The 26,731-nt window shown below is 46.1% G+C and overlaps 1 protein-coding gene across 1 annotated transcript in view; it reads left to right on the top strand.

Moving 5' to 3' along the window:
• SVIL (supervillin) overlaps window positions 1-26,731 on the top strand; it is a 101,910-nt gene that overhangs the window by 34,194 nt on the left and 40,985 nt on the right. Inside the window, exons 6-12 of the mRNA XM_065873054.1 lie at window positions 1,970-2,004; window positions 2,586-2,647; window positions 2,904-3,043; window positions 6,052-6,295; window positions 6,933-7,509; window positions 8,334-8,559; window positions 16,613-16,742. Of these exons, the coding sequence (XP_065729126.1) occupies window positions 1,970-2,004; window positions 2,586-2,647; window positions 2,904-3,043; window positions 6,052-6,295; window positions 6,933-7,509; window positions 8,334-8,559; window positions 16,613-16,742 (1,414 nt within the window). The remainder of the gene's footprint in view (window positions 1-1,969; window positions 2,005-2,585; window positions 2,648-2,903; window positions 3,044-6,051; window positions 6,296-6,932; window positions 7,510-8,333; window positions 8,560-16,612; window positions 16,743-26,731) is intronic.

Genomic DNA, 26,731 nt, shown 5'->3' with positions numbered 1-26,731 from the left:
CAGCTCTGCACGACAGCCCATCCACGGCTACGTCCAGCCGGCAGATCCCAGTCACACCATCACGCTGGCGACCTCGGACACCCCAGAAAGCGCATCCGAGTACAGCTGGGTGGAGTCGGCCACCCAGACCGTCACAAAGCCTCCCCCCTCGAAGGTTCTAGAAGGTGAGAGAAGAGATACCCCGGTTCTCCATATTTGTGAATCAAAAGCAGAGGACGATGTGCTCTTCTCTGAAGCTCTGGAGAAAAGCAGGAAAACGCTTTTCGCTTTGGAGGATCGTGGGCCTGGGAGAAGCCGGGAAGACCCCTCTGGAACCGAGGACTCGGGTAAGCCTGCTGCTAGCACAGTCACCTCGGAACCTCAGAAGGAACCTGAAAGCCTGGCCCGCCCACCTCCAGCTCAGCAGCCCATGGAGAGGATGGGCCGAAGCGAAATGGTTGTGTACGTTCAGAGCGAGTCTGTGTCCCAAGGTCACAGGAAGGAGGCAGAGCCCACGAGGAAGCGCAAGGTCCTCACCCGCTCGCTGTCTGACTACACGGGCCCGCCTCAGCTGCAGGCTGCGAAGGCCACGGCCCCGGCTTCCAAGCGCGACCCGGAGCCGCAGACGTCCAAGGCTGAGTCGGAAGTGGGCCTGCTGGACACCAAGGTCTCCGTCGCCCAGCTCTGCGGTGTGTTCCTGCAGTCAGCCAGGGCCAGCAAGAGGCCTGAGCTGTAGGTGATGCCCACGCGTCCCCCCGATGTGTCACCTGCATGTCCTTGGCAGAGTTAATTCACTTCTCGATTTGTGTGGTGTCCTGCCTTGAGTCTTACTAGCTTAGCTCACAAGTGTGTGCAGGGCAGACCGTCCAGGACATGGCTCCACGACTACCAGTCTGCTTTCGCCTACTAACGGGGAGCTCTAGAGTGTCGGGTCTCGCAGTGTTCCATCTCCCGACGTGCATGGTAGAGGCATGCAGTGGGATCTGGCGGTGTTCGTGCCTTGACTCACCGAGAGGCATAAACCTGTGCTTTCTTCCCTCTCTCTGTCTCCCCGTCACCCTTCTGTCTACCTTCTCCCCACGACTGTAAAAGCCATTCGCGGGTCGAGGGGTCAAGCGAAGGTGCTGGCTTGCCTACCAGCGTGGAACGGGAGAGAGGGTCCCGGAAACCAAGACGCTATTTTTCTCCTGGTGAAAGTAGAAAGACTTCTGAGAGATTTAGAACTCAACCCATAACCTCAGCAGAACGAAAGGAATCGGATAGGTAGGCATGTGTCTGTCAAGTTCCCTGGTCTAGGAACTTAGAAGAAATCCTGTGGGAATTTCTGTCCCAGGGATGGTCCCGATACGGTTTCAGTGGGATGCGATGACTCCGTAATTCTCCCATCTAAGCTATACGGGATATTTATTTGGCTCGTGTAAATGTATCTTTAAAGAACGTTGACCATGACGACACTATCACCACGTAGTTTTCAGTTGCGTTCAAATGGTAAGAAGTGAGAGACGTTATTCATTTAAGGGTATAAAATTTTTATGCCCTTGTTAAGTTAGAATCCAGATGGACCGTCCACCAGATGTTACAGTGAAAATAAGGGATTTTATATTCAGTTTATAAACGTCTACCTGCGTGTTGTCTGTGAGTTTTTAATCTTATCGTATGCGAATGCAGAGAAGTGAAAGGGTTCGTCCAAAGGGTGATGATCAGCCGTCTTTAATGAGTCGTACCTCGTCCTGGTTTGCACAAGGTGAAACACCTAGCCGGTCTGTGTGCACACGTAGCCCACGGTGTCCATACCTGTCCACGCGTGTCCATAGCTGTCCACGCGTGTCCACAGCTGTCCACGCGTGTCCACAGCTAGAATTGCTACCAGGGGGATATTCTTTAAGAGACTTTAATTGCAGTTTTATTTTCACTTTTAATTTGGTCCTTGGATCTTCCATTCCCACCAGCTAATTGTTAGTTATTATTTTTTTGCTAATGTCTTTCCCAGGTCAACTTCAAATTCAGAAATGCCAGCTGCCGAGGGCAAGTATCTGTCTTTTTCTTCTTTATCATCTCACCCAGATTAGATTTAGATAATAAGATTTTTGCTTCTGGAAAGAATGAGATGATGGAACATACTGCGTTCTTTCTGGCAGGTTTTCTTCCTGTGAATACAATAAAGCCTAGTTGAGATTTTCACACGAACTTTCCCTTAGTTCCAAGAGAGAGAGCTGAGACGTGAACCATGTTAAAACAACTGATTTGAATCGAAGAAGCAGATTTTTCTTGTTGCTTTCTTGTTACTATTTAACAATAAAGAAGAGAAGTTCCTTCCATAAAATCTCTTCTTAATTCCATAATATCTATACTTAAGTCAAATATTATAGTAGAAAATTATGGCCTAGACAGGAGCTCCGTTTGGTTAATTGCGATGGGAACTAGTACCTTTTCAGAAGCAGAAGGATAGCCTCCCCCGCCAAGGGGAAAATATTGCCTGTTGTCATTTTTAGTATATCTAAGAATTCTCACATTCAGAGGATTTCCAGGTCAGCCCTGGGAAACTTTTCACAGGCTTTCCCTACGTTTTCTAATGACATCCGGTTTTCACCTGTGACCTTTTACAGATGAAGAGAAGGTCGATGAGCGAGCCAGGCTGAGCGTTGCTGCGAAGAGGCTGCTCTTCAGGGTAAGATGTGCTGAAGGGCTGTCGGAGAAGCCGTCACCTCTGTGGGCGGCCCCGCGGCCAGCCTGCTGCCTGCGCCGGCCCTGGGCCCACCTGCGCTTCTCTCCTCCGGTGTGGCTGGTGTGTGCACTGCTGACGCCGATGCTGCCTCTCGGGGTGCCCCTCCTCTAGGTCCTGCAGGGGAACAGAGTCGTGACATTCTGCAGCCCCGACTCCCTTTCCCCCAACTTATCAGGATCCACACTGTTTCCAATCTTAGGAAATGGAAAAGTCATTTGACGAGAAGAACGTCCCGAAGCGCCGCTCCAGGAACGCAGCCGTAGAGCAGAGGCTACGGCGTCTGCAGGACCGATCCCACACGCAGCCTGTCACCACCGAGGAGGTGGTCATCGCAGCCACGTAAGTGCCCCTGGGGCCTCTGGGCCTTGGCTGTAAGGTCTTCTTTTTAAAGAAAGATTTAAAGACTTTTAAAATGAGGAGGTCGGAAGACGGTTCAGTTAGAAGCCACGGAGGAGTAGGTGTTTAGGGATTTCCTTGCTCTGGTGTCTCTGAACTTTGTAAAGGGATGTGTTACCTATTGTATCTCCTAGAAGAACATGAAGAGGAATTTTGTTTAATTTTTTTTTTTTTTTTTTTTTGCCTGTGCATTTTTTTAATCTCTTTGCAATGGAAAATTTAAATCAGAAGAGTAGATGGGGTAATATCATGAGCCTTCGTGTCCCCGTCACTCAGCCAACAACCCCCGGCCCCCCTTGCTCTACCTGTATTCTCACCCACATGCCACTTCCTGCTGCAGTATTTTCTGGCAAACCCCAGGTATCATTTCAGCCATAAATATTTCAGTCTGTATCTCAAAAAGATAAGGGTTCTCTTGATTTGTTTTTAAATAATCACGAATTTTTAAAGATTAATTGGAAGTTTGATAACTTTCCAAACCGTGGGAGGTAGGCTTTGAGCATTGTCCCAATGTGTTCAGAATGAATCTCCCAAAGTAACTCATCCAGGGATTACTGCTTCCATTAAAGTGAAAACTTTTACCAGTTTTTTTAAAGTTGTTTTCCCCCCAGACACACACATATACACACCCTTCCTGAAAAAATGAAGTTCATCTCAGCGAGGGCATCAACAGCCCAACTGTGAACCTGCTGTTAACTTAGCTGCCCTAACTTCCTTCACTTCTCTGTGGATTTGTGGACAAGTACATCTTGTATTCATTGGGAACTCTTAGCAAATCAGTTTTTTGTTTTTGTTTTTAATATTTGAGCGGCTATTGTAAAGTAAGAAGCAACTGCCCCTGGGAGCAAAACAGTAAATATAAGCAAAAATGATCCCCTTGTCAGACTTGCTGAATGTACTTTGATGTGCTTATCGGTTATACGAGGACCCTGACTCTTTAAAAATAGCTTAGAACAACATTGTAAAACACGGACACAACCTACTGCTTTGCTGGTGGTTGGTTAATACTAGCTTTCTTGAAAGTTTTTTTAAACCGGGAACTTACTCTAAATATTCTAAATCCTTTCCAAGCTCTGAAAACCTATTCTTATTCCACTGACTTTGGTCACCTCTGTCTCTTATTTCCTAAGTTTGTAATTGCTTTTCAAGTTCTTTTGTGATCTTTCCCTAAGAAATGAGCAAAGGATTTTGTTCCAGTATTTTTTGATTTAATGTTTCTGAATTGAAAACTACACCTTCCTTAATGCTTCTTTTCTTCTCTCTCCTTATGAATGTTCCATCTTTGGCAATTGCTTTTAAAGCGAACCTACCCCTGCTTCGTGCTCTGTGGCCACCCACCCTGTAATGACAAGACATCCTAGTCCCACTGTAGCTAAGAGCCCCGGGCAGCCTGCCAGGTACTGGACAGAAGTAGCTGCATGTCACACTGAGAGCAGAGGTGCATTTTCAGGTCTTCAATGCCTGTCATTTGTTTGACAAACAAGGAGTTGTCCCAGGGAACGTGGGGCATTTTACTTTGTCACCCTGGGGACTTCACGTCGGCCTGTATATGACAGCATTTCATCCACGGCCTTTCATTACGTCTTGGAACTCGGATCCCACTAACCCACTTATCCGTTTGTTTTGTTTGTTTTTCATAACCCTGGTCATCCCTAAAAAGTTTCATTCTTCATCTAAAACACTAGCACTTACTAAAGATTAACAGAAAAATAGGACGTTAACCTGAATGTTGAAAGTCTGATAATACCTAGGTTTTTTTAAAACACTTCTAGACATAAATACATGTTTAAAAACAATCCTACCTGTTTCTAATGGATAGAGAGACAATGCCGTTATATTTGGGGATTGGGACAGTAACAGTTTATAGTGTCTGAACTTAGATGTTTTACTGTTATGTTTTCAACGGTGGTGTTTTAAAATGATGTCCTTAAGGCATGTAAATATCCCCTCTGTTTTACTATTATGGGCCAAATGCAAAGGCTAAAGCTAAAATTAAAAGAAGGAAAATGACAGTGCAGAAGTAGAGCTGGCCTCGTCCAGAAGGGGGGCTCTCTTTGGGGAAGCGGGTTGCCATCATTCCTAGTTCTTTGCTGGACCTCAGGAAAGATGCCAAGACTCAGGTCCCCTTACTCCCATCCTCACTGTGCCCTGGAAAACTGACACTGCTCTCGTCTGGGACAACTTGTGAGGCGCTGGTTAATCAGAGTCGAGGCAGAATAGATTTTTCACTGGATTTAGAATTAGATTTTCCAGTGGCAGAAGGGACATTGTCTTAGACCTTCAAAGATGAACTGACCTGGTAACTAGAAGCCTTCTCCTCTACCTGGAAGTGGGAGGGATTTATCAGCCCCGACATTTCCTTCACTTTGCAAGTTACCTGGAATTTCAGATTTAGCTACCTTTCAGGAAACAGGTAGAAACGTATGAGAGAAAATACTAGACTAAAAAGAGGGAGAGAATCTTTACAATTAAGCTATTTGTGTTTAGCAAGTGAAACGCAAAACCCTGCGTTGTAGATAGCGCTGTTGATAGAATGACTGCGTTATTTCCTAATTATTTAAGATGTAAAGACCACCTGCTGAACCACACCTTTAGATAATGTCTAAATGTGCCGTAGGTAATGTCTGCGGACTCCCTTTAGCCGTATTTATTGTTGATACTAACAGTACAGCTCAGCTCTCCAAGATAAGGTATACCAAGGCGACTTTAATTCCTTAAATAGGCAATTCAATTTTTAGAAATAATTCAGAGCTGAAAATCTGCTCTGTGTGATACTGACCACGTGAGGGTCCCCAGCCTACGCTGTCGTCTTGTTAATAGCTAACCAGCTGCCGGGAAAAATGAGCCCTTTTTCCAATCGAAGTGACACTTTGAAGAAAGTTAACAGACGAACCTAGCAGTGGGGCTTCTGTTTGTCTCCCTGTGTGTGGTTGACTTTTCCCCCCTTTCAGACTGCAGGCATCTGCTCACCAGAAGGCGTTAGCCAGAGACCAGGCGAATGAGGGCAAAGATTCTGCCGAGCAAGGAGAACCTGACCTCTCCACCCTGAGCTTAGCGGAGAAGTTGGCCTTGTTTAACAAACTGTCCCAGCCGGTCTCAAAAGCGATTTCAACGCGGAACAGATTAGATGTGAGACACAGGAGGATGAATGCTCGCTATCAGACCCAGCCGGTCACGCTTGGAGAGGTGGAACAGGTGGGTGCCTGTGATCCAGCTCCGGTTCGCACGTATGTCCTTAAAATATGGGAACACGGTGTCCCTCTGAGGTTAGCGGTATAGCTAGGGCGTCTACCTGTAAACTGTGTCACCTGTCGTTACTTGGTAATAGCTTCGTTCTTAAGGAGGATATAACCATGCCGAGGATGTATCTCTTCTCTTGCTCGCATCATGGCTGAGATCATCTGGAGTTGGGTCCCTTTCGGGGAGAAAAATAGGGCTCATGACCTGCTTTTCACCCAAATGATTTGATTAACGAGACGCATCTGTACGTCTACGTCTAGGATTGGTTTCTCACCCAGAGAAGCAGGAAAACTGCCCCAAGTGTAGTGTCTCCATCCGTGTCAATCCATACAGCAGTATTTACGTAGGCGGTGTTTTTATTTTTTAATATTTATTTATTTATTTGGCTGCACCAGGTCTGAGTTGCGGCATGCAGGATCTTTAGTTGCAGATCTAGTTCCCTGACCAGGGATCAACCCTGCCACCCCCCCCCCCCCCACCGCCCCGGGCCCCCTGCATTGGGAGTGCGGAGTTCCTAACCACTGGACCGCCAGGGAGTTCCCTAGGTGGTGTTTTTAAATCAGCGTTTTCCTTTTGAACTGTGTCCTCCCAGGTGCAAAGTGGCAAGCTCAGCCCTTTCTGCCCCACTGTTAACACATCTGTGTCCACCCCGGCATCTACCGTCACCCCCACGTACGCAGGGAATCTTCGGACAAAGCCACCGCTGGATGACAGCTCCGGTGCCGCTGAGCAGAAGTTTCCTTCTTCGCTAGAAAGTTCGGACTCTCCAGTTAGAAGCATCCTGAAATCCCAGGGCTGGCAGTCTTCGGTAGAGGCTGGTGGGAGCAAAGGAATGTCGAGAGAATTTGAAGAGACAGAAAGCAAAGGAGTCTTGACAGGTGGAGATGGTGGTGTTACAAAGTACGGGTCCTTCGAGGAGGCAGAGCCATCCTACCCCATGCTTAGCAGAGTCCGGGAAGGAAATGGCCATAAGGAACCCATCTATGCTGTTCCGAGAAAGGGAAGCCTGGAGCTCGCCCATCCTCCCGCGGCTCAGTTCGGCGACGAACCGAAGGAATTTTCCACTGCACAAAGCACCGCACAGGGGAGCCCGGACTGGAAGGACAGGCAGCTCTTTGAAGAGAAGGTGGACGTGGAGAATGTCACGAAGAGGAAGTTTTCGCTGAAAGGTAGCTTAGCACTTACTGCTCCTTTCCTTCCTGCTTGGCGGGTCGCATGTGTTTGGGATTGTTTTTAACTGAATTATGAAGGCAGTTGACGACTAAGTGTTAAGTGTTGATTGAAAGTCTAGTGTGAATCGTACCCTCCCCTTGGACCCGACTTGTTTGGTGGACTCATCAACGTTTCTGCCATAAAAATACCCGAAGCGCTTCCCCACATCTTGATAAGGGTTTTTGATGACTTTTGTCACGTTAACTGACACGACAGCCTTGTGAACCCCTAGCTCTTTTGGCCCCTTTTAGAAATTGGTGACCCCAAAGGTCCCAGGCTGGGTGAGCATATAGGGGATAGGGCTGGAACCCAGTCTCTGGGTTTCAGGTTCTCTTCCTAGGTCCTTCTCGTGCAGACTGGCAAGCCGTGCTGCGTGGGACTGTGATTCTCTTTCTGCATTTCCATAAAATGATAGTGTGGCAGTTATAATAGTGGCTTTGCTTTGGGAGTGTGACCCACGGGAAATGTCAAAGTATTGTCTTGGAGGCGTAGAAACATTCTGCAGCGTGTAGTCCAAACCGACTTCCTGTGTGTCACACGCAGGAAAAGACCAGTTGTCACAAAAGAAGTCGCTGGGTGGAGTCATCCACTGGGAAGTTTGGTTTTCTCAGGGACTAGAGCATGCCCCGGATTTGCATAAATCCAAGTGGATTGGGTAGCCTGCCATGTGCCCACGGATTGAACTCCAAGTGCGGGTCATCCGGGGTCGGGGTCGGGGTGAAGGGCTCGAAGAATGCTTGCGCAGGGGAGTAAGTGCTGACAGGGCTCCGTTGCTTCCCAGCGGCAGAGTTCATGGATCCCACTTCTGAGCAGACAGGCGCAGCTGCTGGGAGACCGGTCGCTCAGACTGCAACCCCCGTGTCCTGGAAGCAGCAAGATCCCTCTGAACAGCCGCAGGAGAAGCGCTGTCGGAGTCCGTGTGCAGTGTTTGCTGCTGAAGAGATCAAAGCACCAGCGGCGGAGGGCATCCTCGACTCTCCCAGCAAAACCATGTCCATTAAAGAAAGGTAAGGAGATTTAATGATTGAGAAGGAACTCTACTGGTGGGAGGGCGTCGTACAACTTACTTTTAGAAAAAGATCTGAGGAATGGGCAAAGAGAGAAACTCATGAATCCAGCTACCAGAGGGACTGTGCGCTCAGGGCATCTGAGAGGAAACCGCGTTTATCCCCATGCCTGGTTTCCTGACGCTGGGAGATGCTGCTTCAAGACTCAGACGAGGAGACAAACAGAAACAGGCTTTTGCCTGCTTCTTTTGTTGCTGCTTCTGTTTTCTTTTTTTATACTCGGTTCTCTGACCAGCCGGTGACGGGAGCAGAGATCTGGGCTCTTTCCCTTTCGGATACACATGGCTTGAAATTGAATGTGTCCACTGCTTGTGACTGTTTGTCAGTGTAAATTATATGTGGAGGGAATGGATAAAAATTAACATTTAGGACAGAAATCTTCCGGATTAGAATCTGAGTTTTGTTTATTTCACAGAAAGTAAAATGGATGACTCTTCTGCCCTGCATTTAGACATTTCCTGTCAGGTAATAGCTATGAAAGACTACATTTGAGGATTAAATAACACTGAGCGCTCATTTCATTCCAAGAGTCACGGAGGGTTCAGAGGAGATAAAGGGGACAGATACAAAGAATCCGAGTGAAATATTCGGGGTTGTATTTTCTGTGTCAGCCTTTAGCGGAGGATGTGAGCGGCAGGAGGACTGGGTCCGGAATGTTCTCGTGAATTTCCCAATTTGATTGGCAGAAGTATGGTTCTGCCCACGCTGATCCCTCCTTAGCACCTCCACCGTTCAGGAGTTTTCTTGCTCTGAGCGGCACTGACCAGACTGAGGAGGCGTGGGTGTTGGGGCCAAAGGGGTGGAGCTAAATACAGGGAGTGACACTTGGATCAGGGAAGCAGTTTGGCCCATTCTGGAATGAAGTCCTCTCCACAGAAACTGGCTCAAAGAGGGTTTGATCCCAGATACCTCACTTTTTTTTTTAAATTGAAGTATAGTTGATTTACAATATTGTGTTAGTTTTAGGTGTACAGCAGAGTGATTCAGTTACATGTTCATTTTTTTCAGATTCTTTTCCATTATAGGTTATTATAAGATGTAGAATATAGTTCCCTGTGCTATACAGCAGGGTTTGTTTATCTCATATATAGTGGTGTGTATATGTTAATCCCATACTTCTAATTTATCCCTCCCCCCCACTTTTCCCCTTTGATAACCATAAGTTTGTTTTCTATGAGTCTGTTTTGTAAACAAGCTCATTTGTATTATTTTTTTAGGTTCCACGTATAAGTGATATCATATAATATTTGTCTTTCTCTGTCTGACCTACTTCACTTAGTATGATAATGTCTAACCGCAACCATGTTGCTGCAAATGGCGTTATTTCATTCTTGTTTGTGGCTGAGTAATATTCCACTGTGTATATGTACCACATCTTCTTTATCCATTCATCTGTCGATGGACATTTAGGTTGTTTCCATGTCTTGGCTTCTGTGAATACTGCTGCTGTGAACATAGGGCTTCATGTATCTTTTCGAATTATAGTTTTCTCTGGATATATGCCCAGGAGTGGGATTGCAGGATCATATGGTAGCTCTATTTTTAGTTTTTTGAGGAGCCTCCATGGTGTCCTCCATAGTGGCTGCAGCAGTTTACGTTCCCACCAACAGTGTAGGACGGTTCCCTTTTCTTCTCCACACCCTCCAGAGACCCAACCATTGATAACTGGTTAGGTGAGAAGGACGAGGTCCCATTTAAGGGAAATAATGGTTAAGTATCCACTTATACACAAGTTCTGATGCTTTACCCATCAGAAAACATCCTTGGGGTAAAATTCCAGTAGAAAATAATAATATACCCCTTCTCTCAAAGGCTTTTAAAGAGATTCCCCATCTTGGGGTATATTCTGTCTGTTAGACAAAACAACTTCATCAGATGTCCTATCTGCTATGCAGTCATTCTTGGTTCACTTGCCTGTTTTTAGTGAATTTTAGTTTCTCTCTTTCTGAAAACAGTTTCAATCCTGCTGTAAAATCGTAATTTTTAAAAAACGCGAGATGCGGTAAAGGTGCATCTCCCTAACCCGGGCTTTGTAGATGTCTGAGGAGATGAAGGGTGGCTGTAAGGTTGCTGTGAGCTGCCTGGAGGGGTGTTCAAAGCCGGATGCGTACACACGGACCTCCTGGCTGGTGGGAGGTAGCGCTTCTCACAGATCCAACGGGCTGCTGGTCCCAGCCTGTCCGGAGCATGACCATGATAATGCTTCTTAAATTTTCAGCTATTCAGTTTAATTGTCAAACTGTACATTTAACAAAGGAGGAGGGACGCTTTATTTAGCATTTATGTTTGTAATAAATTACGCCAAAACAAAATATATTGCCAGAGATCTTACCCCCCCCCCCCCCTTATGTTGATGGTTCTTTTATGTGTACTTTGCTAAAGCTATATAACTTTACGGTCCATATGCGATAGCTTTTCCCCAAGGGCGGGGGTCTCTATTACTCCCTTCTGTTAAAATAAAATAATGAAGCTTGACCATTAGAAATAAGTACTCTCTTCTTATATTCATTTGGGCTTTCTTTTTCTGAGATGACATACAAAACAGAACTTTTAAACCTTATTCTAATTCCTCTGACCGCCTCATTTCGCGGAAGGCGAGGTTGAATTCCAGTGGCCTCTGGGGCCACGTGGCCAATAGGACCACCCCCAGGGGCTGGTCGTCAACTCTTCCCCTCAGTACACGTGACAAGGCTGCCGTGTGTTCAGGTCAGCGTTTCAGCAACTGACGTGTGTTCTCACGGGGGGACATCGGTTAGAGGGCAGAAATTCTAACTGGACAGCAGTGCTCGGAGGAGTACACCCTCCTCCTGTGCTAATTTTCTCAACTCACGTGTTCTTGGCATCACTTGTTTCAAATTTCACTTTCGTGTTTCGGACTCTTCGGAAGTAGTGACGGGACTTTGTCAATTTCCTTCATCGTTTCTTCTAATCAGCCGCAGCCTGAGGATGTGGTCCTGCCTTCCTTGATCTTGTGCGTCTGTCTCTTTCCTGCTCAGGACTTGAGCATCTTAAGTCCTCCGTACCGAGGACCACCGAGGCTCCTAGGCTGCCCAAGGCATTTCCCCGGTGTGACCTTATTGAGGGCTGAAGACAGCCCTTCGAAGGAGGCAGTACTATCCCCATTTCGTAGATATAAACTAAGACTTACGAAAGGGTAGCAACTGAGAAATTAGAGGAAATCCTCCATACCTTCCTATTTTAGAACATGTTTGACGGTCGGGGAAACATATCTAAAAGGTCCTTTTCTTTCTTCATCTGTTCCGACATCTCGAGCGTCAAGTTTGGATCATAACTAATATCAAGTTAAGGATATATCTTGCTTTTCCCATTGGATTAATAAAACCACTGTTTCATAACTGCCTACGTGGTTTGGGTTTAAATTGTCCCTTGTGGGGCACGTCTTTGAAAACCATGGTAAATCGAATATATTTTGTGCTATTTAGGGATAAAACCTTTGACACCTCTTTAGAAGTTTATCAGGCTTTTAGAAATCTTTTTTCCACCGTTACTGAAACAACTGCTCTGTGTTTTCATTTTCGGGGGGGGAGAAGATGACTAAAAAAGGCAGAAGAGCCGTCCTTCCACCGGGAAATTGACGGAGCGTAAGGATGTATTGAACTCCCAGGAATGTTGAAGAGGCCGCCCATGCCTCTGGCTGAGCCTGCAGACTCCTGCCTTATAGGGCCTGGCTGGGGTCCCCCTGTGTTCCCCGCGAGCCCCACCTTCCACCCAGTCAGACTCGAGGTTCTTACCTTGCGGCCCAGAGATTTCAGCCCCTGGAGGGCCCCAGATTTGTGTTGGCATTACGGACAGAGGTGTCTTTCCTTTGCTGCCTCCTTTTCTGATCTTTGATTTGACCTCATATAAAAGCCATATTAGTTCACTCCTCCAGCCTATAAACCAGCCGAGGCCAAGATCTGATCTAAGGACCAACCCGTGCTGTTCAGCCTTATCGGTGTGATGTCTGCGATTCTCTGAAACGAGGGGGCATTTTTAAAGGAGGGAGGAGAAAAAAGTACTGCATCTTAGAGGCACTCAGTTTGCCGGGCCCGTATCTGACCCAGCCCTGGCTGCCGTGAGCCTGCAAAACTTGTTGCAATCGAGCAGGGCTGTCAGAGCATTGCTGCTGAAACAGCCCGCCTCAGGCCAGTATTCCCTGCTGGGAAAGCAGGGGCTGTGGCTGGAGGGAGAGCCTTTTCCCCAGTGGCCTGGCAAGCACCCATCATGGTGGCCCCGGCCGGGCCTTGGGCTGAAGAACTCACGGGTTCTCAGCCTCAGACTAAGCAGATGCCCAGGTTCTCAACATCCCAGCCCTGCAAATAGCACTTGGACTTGGCGGACGTTAAAAGTGCTGACCGCTGTTTGAGTTGCATAGGCCGTAATTTATGGTATGTGCAGGACCAGACGCTTGCCCCCCGACCCACCCCAGCCCTCTGCAGTGCACGGTGGTCTGCGGGGACTCAGAAGCGTCATGAGATTGCAGGAGAGAAGGCACCCGCCCTCCTCAGCTTGTTCAGCACCAGGTCGGAAATCTAAGCGGGCAGGAATAATACGTGTATGTTTCAGCGCGTGTTACTTGTTTTCCGTCACTTGCACTCGGCAGGCTCCGGCTGGGCCTAATACCAGGTGGGCTCAACTGAAGCACCGCTTCTTCCATATTATTCTGGTTACTCTGTAGTCTCCGCAAGTTCCTGAGGATGGCCCTGCCAGCGTATCTGATAGCAAGATTCCAGGCTCTCGGAACGGAGGAACTCTTTGAAGGCTATCCCAAGAGGGGGGAATATATAAAAAAGCCAGGATTACAGTGTAGTTCCCAACACGAGAGCGAAAACGTGCCTGGGCAGCTTCCACACGACTGGTGAAACAAGCCAGGATGTGCCGGGGTTGGAACCAGAGCTCCCTGCCTCAGCGACATGCAGGGTGACCTGGGTCAGTGACGTCCTTGGCCTGTGTGTGCACCCGTGTCTCTTTCGGAGCAACAATATCCAGTTTCTTAGAGGTTGCTGAGGAGATCAGCAGAGTGGGTACGCGGGGGACTACGAAGTGTTACAGATCCATACTTCGCCTTTCTCTAAATCAGTTTTCCATTCCTCCGTGCAGCCACTAGGGTAACCACGTGATTGTTTAGATGATGTTGGCGTGGCTTCAGACATTTGGGACCTTATTTTTGAGAACGCCCTTAAAGACCATAGTGCATTCTTGTTAATAAATGCAACTTCTGAGGCTGCATTTGATTTTTTTAATATCTCTGAAATCACTTGGACTCTAATCTGATTACAAAGGTAAGGTAGCCAAGATGAATAACTACTGTTCTAGGGCAAGGGTGAAGTCAGAGCTGGTTCTGAGCGGTAAGGAGAGTATCCATGAGATGAATGTCCATGTTCACAAGATGAGGCATTGGAAATACATCTTCATTTGGGTGGTACTGGCATGCTTACATTTTGGAAGTCTCCTTTATAGACGCTTTGAAAGCTCTACTGCAGCGTGCAGATACTCATGGTTTCTTTTCATGATTTGATTTTATTTGATTATTTTTTCCTGTTAGAATATAACTGACTCACTCAGAATAATTGGAGGAAAGATAAATCTTAGTCCTTACATAGTCTGACATTTAGATGGAAACCCTTAAAGGAAATTAGAATCTGTTTTCAAGTACATGAACCAGCCCTTGTAGATGCAGAGTACTGCCAAGCGTCATAGATTATAGACTTTGGGGCTCACTGAGAGCAAGTAGGGTCTTAGATATAAGATTCTGACTCTAGTTTCCAGTGTGGACTTTTTCCCTCACCATCAAGCCATTGTCTGACACCAGCTGGGTGTCCTACAGTTCCACCCAGTTCTGCTGCTGTCTACCCGGAGACAGCATCAGACCCCACAGGGTAAGCGCCCTGTCCCACAACACCGCCCCTCCCCCTTTCTGCAGACACCAGTGGCAAGTCCAGACTGTCACCTGTGCTTCTGACCTACCAACCGGCTACAGACTGGAGGTTCCAACAACCTTCTCCTTGGACTCAATTACTTTGCTAGAGTGGCTCACAGGACTCAGAGAAATATATTTATTTACTAGACTTCAAGTTTATTACCAAAGAACGTAACTAAGGCACAGCCAGATAGAAGAGATGCACAGGCGAGGTGTGAGGAGATGGTGTGGAGTTTCATGCCCTCACGAGGTGCACCACCCTCCCCAAACCTCCGCCTGTCTGCTATCCCAAGAACTCTTGGAACCCTGTCCTTTTGGCTTTTTTATGGAGGCTTCATTACATAGGCCTGATTGAGTTGAATCACCAATGGCCAATGATGTAGTTAATCTCCAGCCCCTCCCTCCTCCCTGGAGGTCAGCAGGGGGGCGACTGAAAGTTCCAACCCTCTGATCACAGGGTTGGTTCTCCTGGCAACAAGCCCACACTTAGATGCTTCCAAAAGTCACCTCATCCACATAAGATAGCATTACCACTCTCATCATTCAGGAAATTCCAGAAGTTGTAGGAGCTCTGTGCCAGGAAAGGGGGCAAAGACCAAGTATATATTTATTATAAATCACAATATCACAGGTAAATGAGGCGGCGTTATACCAGCTTTGTGGAGTGAACATTGGGTCTTATCTGCTGTCACATAGCAGGAGAGAAGGGAAGGAAGAGGAAGAGGTCGGGAAAGGGGAGAGGTCCAGAGTTTGAAGCCCTTGCCCCCCTTGAACTCCTTGGGGAGTTCTTTATAGCTTGCTTTCCATTATTTGACTGAGCGAATCCAAATATACAGTATGATCCTGTATGAATTTGTAGATGGACACGGAGTCACATTTACTGCAAAATCTGTTTTCTTATTTGCTTAGCTAAACTTTTATCGTGGAGTATGATATGTTTCATCCCATCTCCAATTCCGATATTTAATGGAGTCGGGACACTCGGTAGAAGGGCCCTTAGAAACCATCTAGTTCAGTTCCCACTGTGACCAGTAAGGAACGGAGCCCGGGTTATTTGACAGGAGTTAACAGCCAAATAAATGAGCGTTGATGTGTTGCTTAAAATACACTCTTTATGGACACGCATTAATGAATGTTTAAAAGACCTAGCCCAGCAGACTCACCATAAGGGAAAGGAGTCCAGTCATTGTTTTCCCTAACGTTTACATTTTTTGAGCATCAGCTCAAATGAGTTTAATGATCACCACTTTTGTGCCTTTTATACTTTCCTGGGTTTGTCCAACTTAAATGCCCGAGACTGAAAGAGCCTCCTGTCCGTGAGAATAGCCTTTCATAGATTTTAACACCCAAGCAGCTTTTTATCAAGTCACACCATAGTTGAACTAAAGTAGGTTAGGTAAAAACCTCAGTTAATTAGGTTCTGTTTTTGTATATAGCTTTCCCCTGAGGAAAGTTGAAATGATAATTTTTAAAATGGGTTTCTAGAGAAGTTTCTGTATTGAGAAGGCAGATTGGAAAGACCAAGTTCATTTGGAAGAAAAGAACAGGACTTAGAATACAGGACGTCTTAGCATCATCTTTTACCTGTAATTAAAACGTGATATTCAGAGACTGTCAATAGCTTTAAATTTTTAAACCCATTTCTGCTATCCAGCTTTAGTCACTAAACGTTAATTCATCAAGTGACCAGAAGGGATCGCTCGAAGACATTTTTCTCTGGGGACGTTTACTTTTATTTTCCTTCCTGCTCTCAGCCCAAAGGCAAGGAAAAAAACAGAGCTATTCCTTTGGTAGAATGTTGTTGCCTCTTTTATCTGGGAAAGTCAGTTTTCGGCTTTGCACTTCAATCCGATTTTAAGTTTGTTGGGGCCATCTTAGAAAATATAATAATCTACATAATATAGTCATCTGTACTACTTTTCCAGACAGACTTTCTTCAGAATAAGTGACATTCAGAATGATTCAAATTAGGCAGCTGTGGTCATTTCTTGGGCAAAGACTTCTGGGTGACTTAAACTGTGGTTCCGTTACCAGGAAGGGCTGGTGCTGAACTCTTTTTGGTCTTCCCCTTAGATTAGCACTGTTGAAGAAAAGTGGTGAGGAAGACTGGAGAAACAGACTTAACAGGAAGCAGGAGTATGGCAAAGCGTCCGTCACCAGCAGCCTGCACATCCAGGAAACGGGACAGTCGCTCAAGAAGAAGGTAACGTTGTCCGTGCACGGGAAAAGCGTTCTAACTAACATCACGCTTGGACGTGCACCCACCAGGCGGGCATGCATAACTTAACCGGTTACTACCCCGGGAAGCACAGCACTCTCTCGCCACGAGGGTCCACACTTAAAGTCTGTCCCACAGAGGCTTCAGTTGATCACCAGGTAGAGTCTTGAGATGTTCTAGAACTGTGAACAGCACCATGTACCTAATGCATCAGCAGGCAAGTTCCTAAATTTGGAAGTGTGCATTTTTACTTTGGTTTCAGACCTCCTTAAATGAAGTCTGACTTTACAATGTTATTAAAGTCTTTAGAATGAAAAACAGTCATTGACCGCTAACCGTTTCTAAGTTGCATATAAAACATGGGCTTGAGTGTCCTATGCCGAGGTTGAAAACGGGAGTATACAAGAGCAGGACACGATTGTGGTCGGTGAGGACTTATTTCATAATTGAAGACATGTTTCATGATGAGCAGGTAAGCCTTTTATTGAGAAGGCACGGCAAAGTACGTTACAAGTTTCGAGAAAAGTAATACACTTGTTGATACGGGCAGGCATTTCTTCATAGGCAAATGTAATTGTTAAATTGCTAGTAATGATGACCGGCTTTGACCAGTCAGTGCACACTTTGAAAGCGGACGGTGACTTGCCCACTGCATGGCCCTGTGATTGCCAACGCACCTGCTGGCTGGGGGCAAAGTAGATGCTGTAACACACCCCCACTGGCCAACTTCTAGGATCAAAAGTCTTCAAACAAAAAGGAAAACAAAATACTTACAACCAGATGATCACCTGGACCCCTTCTAATCTAAAACAATTTAATACGCATCCGTGGAACGTGACCTTCAGGCGTTCAGAAACTTACATTAAAAGGAGGTGTGTCCACAGGGCTGCGAGGAGAGAGTTCTGACACTGTTTCCTGTGGCACCTCTGTGTTTTCATAGGTTGAACTGAAACAGCAATTTGAATTCTCTTTTTTGAGACAGACGTGACATTAAAGATAATGACTAAAGACAGTTAAAGCTCAGCCATTTGCAAAGTTCTCAAATCTAATTGGATATTACAGCACCTATGTAGGAAATTTGGATTTCCAGAATGAGACCCGGAAGTGAAAGAAAACTCTGTCCCTCAAATCATTGATCCCCACTGCCCACAAACTTTATTTAAAAACTTGATTTGAAATCATTGGTTCACACATAACTTTAGCGCTTCATTCTTGGTCATGTCAAAAGATGCAAAGAAACCTTCCCTAGCAGGTCCCACACGGCACGGTGAAAAGTAAAGCTACAAAACACCAAGCCAGGTAGAGCACTCGTGAATAGTGGAATCGATTTCAGCGCTCTACCCACTTTGGAGACAGAGATCATCCGAGGCTGGGTAACCCAGAGGCTGGGAGTAGCGGGTGAGAACAGAATGGCCTTAACACTAGGCGGAGGTTCTCAGGAGGTGAGAGATGGGAGGAGGGGACTGCGGTTGCCCCTGGCTTGAGTGGGAAGTGGTGTCTTGGGCTCACAGACGAGGCGGGTTCTGCACCAGCAGTGAACTCACTGTCGCTCTCCCGCTGAGTGACCTAGTTCACTTCGGCCCAAGACAATAAGCTCTTTGAAGTTAAAATAAGCCCACCTATTTTCAGTTTTTGTAGCAGGCATTGGGAAATCGCAAGTTCTGTTGAGGTCGGGTGGTTTTCCCATGGCCTCTAATAAGCCCTTAGCTTCATGTCTTCCCAAGGGCAGGCCGTGTATTTCAGCCACGCCTTCGCCAGCTCAGGTGAAGCAGGAGAGCTGCCGTGAACCTGATCTGCCTTAAGACAGTCCCCCGGGGCAGCTGGTGGTGGGGGGAGGTGCTTGAGACATGGCCAGGGCTTGCTGGGTGTCCAGACGCTTCTCGGGAGAAGGAAGGACATTCATGACATGTGCTCCATGCAGATGGGAGCTTGCTGCCTGGGCTGGAGCTAGACTTGCTAGGGGCACAGGCTCTGGAACCTTCCATCTTTTGCACCAAGGGACAAGGGACTAGATTTACAGTCAGCTCATCACTTCCTGCACAGTTTCTGAGTTCATCAAATGCACATATCCGTGGTTACGAAACATTTTACCCTTTGGCCTCCTCGAGCTTTTGTGTGCAGTGAGCAGGGTCCCACGGGTTACAGCCTGTGGAGAAGCAGAGCAAGCAGGAGATGGAGACCGGCCTCTATATAAATCACTTCCCCTGTGAAAATCCACGCTGTCCAGTAAAAATATAATGCGAGCCACACGAGTAATTAGAGACTGTCATGCGGCCACATGAAAAAAAATGATGTAAAGGATGCCTTGAAAATCTAAAACAGTTTTTGTTTCTGTCAAAGGGTTTGTCCCAAAACAAAACAAAGTTTCGGTGCTCTAACCCGCATCTCACCGGGGGTCCTATATGGAAGAAAATACTCTTTTGGTCCATGAATAGATTTGAGGTTAGATTTTAGGTTAGTTAGAGTTTTCCTTTCCCTTCTGAAAGATCAGTCATGTCTCAGGAGCTGAGGTCACTTAACATCAGTTCCCTGCTTTCTAAATTTATCCCCCCGAAATCAGGACTGACGATTTGGAGCTTAACAGTGCTAATCGTTTACCTGGCGGACCCTGTCGTTTCCTACGACAAACAGCTTGGGTTTTCTCTCTCTCGCCGCCCCTCTTCCCTTCCTCCTGTTCGTGGTTTAGGGCATTGCTAACCTGACTTACACATGTTTGCCCTTGTAGCGTACAGAATTAGTTCTAAAGATGGCAAAGCCCATTGGTTTGTAGGTACGGCCAGGCTTTTAGTGCTGGGAATGTGTCCACTGGAGCATGGTATGTGGACAGCTTCCTTCAGAGGAACTCATCCCATCCCAAGAGTGAGAGAGATGAAATGAAGCCAAGTTCGAAAGAAAAGGGATTTGGCAGGAGTCTCTCTGTTTCAACTGAATTGCAGTTATGTATTTGCACCAGATCATTAGTTAAAAGTCCAACCCCATTTTGGCGTCTTCAGTATTAAAGGCAGAGATGTGACTCCTGTTCCCTTGGGTCAAGGTAATCGTCGTGTTTCAGACTTTTTCAGGAAATAAAAACCCTGTATAGACTTTGTGGTTACAGCCCCGAGTCCACATCTGAGTCACAGACCAGGATCTGATATCTGGCTGTGCTTCCATCAGCGTGTCAGGTCAGTGAATCAAGCTAAGGTCTGTGCTGTCCCCAGGACAAGTCCTTGAAAATTCTAGGAAGATCAGTCCGCCACATTCGTGTCCTGATTGACTCTGTCATTGAAATTCGAAATCACAATTCAAGAGTGTGAAGTCAGTTGAAGGAACGAGGCTAAGAGGGCAAGGAAGGCTGTTGGTATGACCCCCAAATTAAAGATTATTGTCCCACTGATGAGTGATGAGTTCACTTGGTGTTTGTGCCACCCGATCGTGTGGGCATGTGCATGCTTTTCCTGGAACCCAGCACAGAGTTCTCGGAGATGATTGTGACGCCATAACCCGATCCTACCCTTCCAGCCCTCTGCAGTGTCTCCTATTTGTTTTAACCTGTAGGAAGAAGGAGCATTGACAGATGATAATGCCGTTTCTAATCTGCTCTGGGTAAGCCTGACTCTCGCATAGATCTCCTCGCCACGTGTAAATCTCATCCCCGACGGTTCCCCTTGGTGCCCCTCTCTGTTTGGTTTTCTTATCCCGAGGCAAGATGCCACCTTGATCCAGAGTGGAGCGCTATCCTGTTTCCTGCAATTTTGTTTCAACCGTAGAATGAAAAAACTTGAAAGACGTTAAAGAAGATATTTTATATTCGATGTTAAAACGGTCCATGAAAGTCAGGGTTCCCCTGTATGGCACGGAATATCTTCTGTAAACGGCAGTAATCTTGCCAGTAACTCAATTACTGCACAGAGCTGACTTGGGTCTATTTACTGTGCTTGTGTGGGGATTTCTGTTAGCATTCTAAAAAACTAAACAAGTAGGACAGACTCTTTTGGGAAGCGAATTGAAATTGCAATGAGTAAATTAACTTTCTGTGAGAGAAATCCTTGTTTTTGTCCCTCCCCCTTCCCCACCCCGCTGTGATAAATCTTCTCTTTTCACCTCTAATCCTCTTGCTTTGCTCTATAGGAACCTGTGTATGCTTCTACTTATTCTCCTGCTATACCTGCTGCCCATAAATACCTGTCTTTTGTATCTATTAATCAGGTGAGGAATTGCCTACACGTATTAAGCCTCATTGCAATTTCTGAGCAGCAGGGAGAAACGTGTTTCATTTGGGGAAGTAACTCCTGCTGCATTTCTGTGTGTGTGTGTGCGCGCGCGCGTGTGTGTGTGTGCGCGCACAGATGTAATTGCTACTTCATATATTTAGGGTCAGTCACCCACATCTCAGCTTTCGCTCAGACCCCTAGGGAGACCTATGGTGTTAATTCATCTCATAGTCACGTAACTGGTTGAAGAGGAAAGTCCCCCATTTTAATCTCCAAGGTTTATATCCTAAATTGAGTCAGGAGCCCAAGAAAGGACCCCGGGGCTATCTTGATAAAGTAGGAGGAGGTGGCCCAGGTGCTTTGGGGCGTGGAAGAGACAGGATGGAAGAGGCGGTCCTGATGGGAGCTAACTGCCATGGTGCTGTTGGCATGGCAACCACAGCCCTCCTTCCCCACTCTCCACCTCCACTGCACCCCGTCCGAACCCCGCCACAGAAGGGAGACCTAGCCTGGGCTGATATGATACATTGGTACATAATATGTGATGATGCTTAAAGCTAAAAATACCAGTGATTGTTCGTTATTCCCCTTGGAATGTCCCTGGGGTCAAAGCAGCTAGAAACAGTGGCTGCATCCCCTTTGCCGCGAGCCCCAGGTGCTAGTTGCCTTCCGTCTGTGGGCCCTGGCCGGTCACTCCCCTCTTAGGGTTTCTGTCTCCTCACCAGCCCTGGGACCACGCCTCTCAGGTGGCCTCCAACTAGAAGTCTCATGACTGTTCTGTTCCTTTAGGACTAGTGGTGACCAAACAGGTCTCTGACGGAGAGGCACAGGGTTTCAGCCAGAGGAAGGGTCTGGTGGGTCCTCCCGGCTTCATGTGGCATCTTCACAAGTAGAAACTCCCCGTTTCTCTCCCGAAGGCGGCCGTTCCCTCGCTCTTCTTAGTGCCTTTCCTCTGAAGTTAGGGATGCGGGTCTGTGGGAGCCCAGCCCTGCATTGCCAGCTGGGGTCCACCCCAAAAAAGAGGCTGAAATCTGGAGCGAACCTGCCGTTCCATCACTAAGGGGGGAAATGCCTGTTTGCTTCTAAATAAGTCAATGTGAAACTTTAAAAGAAAAGATATATTGCTCAAGTCTTTAAATATAACTTATGTATATTATATAATACACATGTCGTGTGTGTGTATATATATATATATATATATATATATATGGTATACTTTTTTTTTATAGACTTCACTTTTTAGAGCAGTTTTAGGGTCACAGCAAAATTGAGCAGGAAGTGCAGAGACTTCCCCTAACCGCCCCCCCCGCCCCCGCCACACAGCCTCCCCCGTTATCAGCGTACCCCACCGGATGGCATGTTTATTGCAGTTGACAAGTTGTCATCCCTCAGTGCCCATCATTTCTATTTGGGTTCACTCTTGGTGTCATACATTCTCTGGATTTTGACAAATGTATAATGACGTGTATCCATGATTGTAACATCACACAGAGTAGTTTCACTGCCCTAAAAACCCTCTGTGGGGACCTCCCTGGCGGTCCAGTGGTTGAGACTCCACACTTGCACTGCGGGGGGTGCAGGTTCGATCCTTGGTCGAGGAACTAAGATCCCATGTGCCGTGGAGCGCGGCCCAAAAAAAAAAAAAACCAAACAGAAAACAAAAACCCTCTGTGCTCTGCCTCTTCATCCCTGCCTCTTCCCCCCACCCCTTCCCTTGGCAACCACTGCTAGTTTTACTGCCTCCACAGTTTTGGTCTTTTCCAGGATGTCGTATTGTTAGAATCGCACAGCATGTGGCCTTTTCAGATTGGCCTCTTTCAGTTAGTACTATGCATTTAAGGTTCCCCCATGTATTTTCATGGCTTGGTAACTCACTTCTTTTTACCACTAAATAATCGTCCTTGTCTGGATGGACCAGTTTATCCATTTGCTTACTGAAGGTCATCTTGCTTGCTTCCAAGTTTTGGCAATTGTGAATTAAACTGCTATAAACATCCATTGCAGGTTTTTGTGTGGGCATGAGTTTTCAACTCATTTGGATACCAAAGAGTATGATTGCTGGATCTGATGGTAAGAGTATGTTTAGTTTTGTAAGAAACTGCTAAACTGTCTTCCAAAGTGGCTGTGCCGTTTTGCACTCCCACCAGCAGTGATGAGAGTTCCTGTTGCTCCACAGCCTCGCCAGCATTTGGTGGTGTCAGTGGTTTGGATTTTGGCCATTCTGATAGGTGTGTAGACGTATCTTGTTGTTTTAAGTAGCATTTTTCTGATGACATAGGATGTTGAACATCTTTTCATCTGTACATCTTCTTTGGTGAAGTGTCTGTTCAGATCATTTGCCCATTTTTAAATTGGTTGTTTTCTTCTTGTTGAGTTTTGAGAGTTCTTTGTATTTTTTGGATAGCAGTTCTTTATCAGATATGTCTTTTGCAAATATTTTCTCCCAGTGTGTGGCTTGTCTTCTCATTCACTTGACAGTGTCTTTCACAGAGCAAAAGTTTTTAATTTCAATGAAGTCCAGCTTATTAGCTATTTCTTTCATGGATCATGCATTTAGTGTTGTATCTAAAAAGTCATCACTGAACCCAGGGTCATCTAGATTTTTTTCTATGTGATCTACAAGTCTTATAGTTTTGCATCTTACATTTAGGTCTATGAGCCATTTTGAGTTAATTTTTGTGAAGGGTACAAAACCTGTGTCTAGATTCTTTTGTTTTGCCTGTGGATGTCCAGTCATTTGTTGAAAAGACTATGAAAAGACTGTCTTTTCTCCAGTGTATTACCTTTGCTTCTTTCAAAGATTAGTTGAGCATATTTGTGTGGGTATATTTCTGGGCTCTCTACTCTGTTCTCTTGATCTATTTGTGTGTTTTTTCACTAGTACCACACTGCCTTGGTAGTAATGGTACTTTTGTAGTAGCTTTACAGTAAGTCTTGAAGTTGGGGAGTGTCAGTCTTCTGACTTTTTTCTTCCCCTTCAATATTGTGTCGGCTAATCTGGGTCTTTTGCTCCTCCATATAAGCTTGTCTGTTCATCAATACCCACAAAATAACTTGCTGGGATTTTGATTAGAATCGCACCAAATCTATTAATCAAGTTGGAAAGAACTGACATCTTGACAAGATGGCATCTCCCCGTCCATGAACATGGACTATCTCTCCTTATATTTTTAAGTTTAAAGAAAAATAACATTTACCAGAGGCAATCTATGTCTTATCACTTCAAAATTAAAATGGCCTAAAAATCCTGTATTTTTACTTCTGGACAACTTTCCCAGGTAAATGTTTTACATACCAGTGATGGGGCACTAGCTCCTCAGTGTTCCTGGAGATCCTTTCCTCCAGCAGTCCTGGTATAAATATTCAACAATGCAGGGGCTCAGAGAGGGAAACAGAGCATTTAAACAGCACACAAGCTCTGTCTAAATGGACTCTTTGTCTCTTGTCAGTCCTCAACCCACGTTTTCTTCTTCCTCACATGCCTCAGGGCTGTATTAGAATAAGATTTTCCTTGTTCCCTTCCTTTCACCTTAGTTGCTGGGAAAGGGTGACAAGGTCAGATTATAGTCACTTTGAGGTCCAAACCTAGTTGAGATCTTTTTCCATGTTTTGTTCAGGCCACGTGAGGCTCTGGGCACTGATGATGGATGGAAATCACTTAAAGAGATGGCAGAGCTCAGTTTCCTTAACGGTGCACAGGATTCGAAATGGTGATAGCAGTTTTGAAAACTGAGACGTGACGATTTGTCACTGCGCCTTATTTCTCTTAACACGTGATTCTGTGATTTCTTCCTGTGATGTAGTTTCACTAGAGGTGAATAAGATAAAAACTTAAAAGTCAGATCACAGTATTTTCTATCTGTGAAGCTCTCCACTTATAGAAGAATTTTACCCTTAGATCTGCACTAATCCTAGTCACACATGTTAGTTCTCTCTCGTGTATCACGTCCTGTGTCAGAAACGCTTAGTGAGGTTTGCACAGTGATTTCTCAGGTGTACAGAGGCAAACCCATCAGTAGCAGTGTGGTAAGCTGAAAACATTTTTGCAGCTCAACCCTTTGCACAGTTTCTAGCTGTGTCCTACCAAGTCTCTGTCCATCCCTAAGACCGTCCTTTCCTCCCAACTGTTTCACTACCTTCTCCTCCCCTTCTCCTTCCCCTTCTCCTTCCCCTTCTCCTTCCCCTTCTCCTTCCCCTTCTCCTTCCCCTTCTCCTTCCCCTTCTCCTTCCCCTTCTCCTTCCCCTTCTCCTTCCCCTTCTCCTTCCCCTTCTCCTTCTTCTCCCTCGTCTTCTCCTTCTTCTTTTCTCCTTCTCTCTCTCTCTCATTCCCTCTCTCTCCCTCCCCATCTTTCTGCATCACGTTCATGAGAGCTATATTTGAAAGAGTAAAAGATAGATTGGGTAGGGCTTCTATTCACATTATGCCCCAACTCCCTTACTCTCCCAGTCAATCCTAAATACCATCAGCTAAACCTAGGGAAACCTGAAAAACGACACAGTGCTTACTATACTGTGTGTTATGTCCTTCTCTAAATGAGGAAAGAACGCCTTCGAAGGGAAAAGCAAGACAATCACGAAGTTTTAAGCTACAAAAAAAAAAAGTACGTAGACGAAGATGTCTGTCTTGCCTGTTTTCACATTTTGAGTTCTAAAATTTAATAGCAACCTGTGATACATTCTTTTAATTTCTAAAGGGAATAAACTGTGTATATTTGTACATATAACGCACGCATACGATATACATACAAGATATGTATAAGATATATATACACACATTATATATATCTTACTGCATTATAGAACCATTTAAAGTCAGATAAGGGGAATCAGGGGCCTCTAGACCAACCCTACTAAGTGGCAAAGTTAAGGTGAAACTTCTAGAGAAGCAAAAACGTTTATGTTTAACAACATCATTTAGAGGTGAGTGAAACGCGTGCTCCTTAACGTAGATCTGGCAAACCACCGGGCACTTTGAATCCTGGGACACCTGTATCATCCCAGGGCTTCCGTGCATCACGTTCTCCCTGGAGCTGCGGGAGAATCCAGGTGCCTTGGGAAATGGAATTGTTGATCCGGGGACACCGTTCCTCTGAGTCCTGAACCGCACTTCCCGGGCACCAGGGCTCTGGAGATTTCGCTGAGCTGACCATAGCACTGCTGATGTCTGGATCTGCGGAGAAGAACACTTTCTTGGCACTTTATATGTTTTTGAAAATATTTCAAGGCGCGTGTCCTATTGATTTGATTAAAATTCACTTCTGAAACTTCATTTTCCAAGAAAACTTATCCTCTTTTCTGAATTTTGATGAGGTTTTCCTAGCAGGTCCACCTCATAGTTTATAAGGGCCTGTGATTCAGAGAATTACTTGGATTTAGGGTCATCTCACCACTCATGAGTAGGAAGGACCTGGAGATAGAAGCTCTTTCTGTTCTGGGGACGATGCTTTTCTTTCCTCTGCACTAGCTTCCACGGCTCCTGCCCTCCCCCTGTGCGCCCCACCCCCATACCCAGGGGGATTTTGTAGTGAAAGGAGGGACGGGTGAAGGAGGAGAGAAAGGAGACTTTCTCCAGCCAGCATTCCAGCACCTCCCGGGCCGGTGTCAGCCTGCTACGGTCAACCACTCTCTCGGCCACGCCCCTTCCTCTGCACTGGTCTTCGGCTCCGTCCTCGGCCTCCTTCCTGCCCATCTCCCTCCTTTCCTGGTCTCCCTCAAGTCGCCCCCCACCTCCAGCTTCTGCCTTTTAGGCCAAATGAGTGTCACCAACGGCTTAGAAATTGA

The sequence above is a fragment of the Phocoena phocoena genome, chromosome 2 (genome assembly GCF_963924675.1).
Source record: "Phocoena phocoena chromosome 2, mPhoPho1.1, whole genome shotgun sequence".
Classification (NCBI taxonomy): Eukaryota; Metazoa; Chordata; class Mammalia; order Artiodactyla; family Phocoenidae; genus Phocoena; species Phocoena phocoena.
Note: the sequence above shows the minus strand (reverse complement) of the source record. Positions and strands in the feature narration are given on the sequence as shown.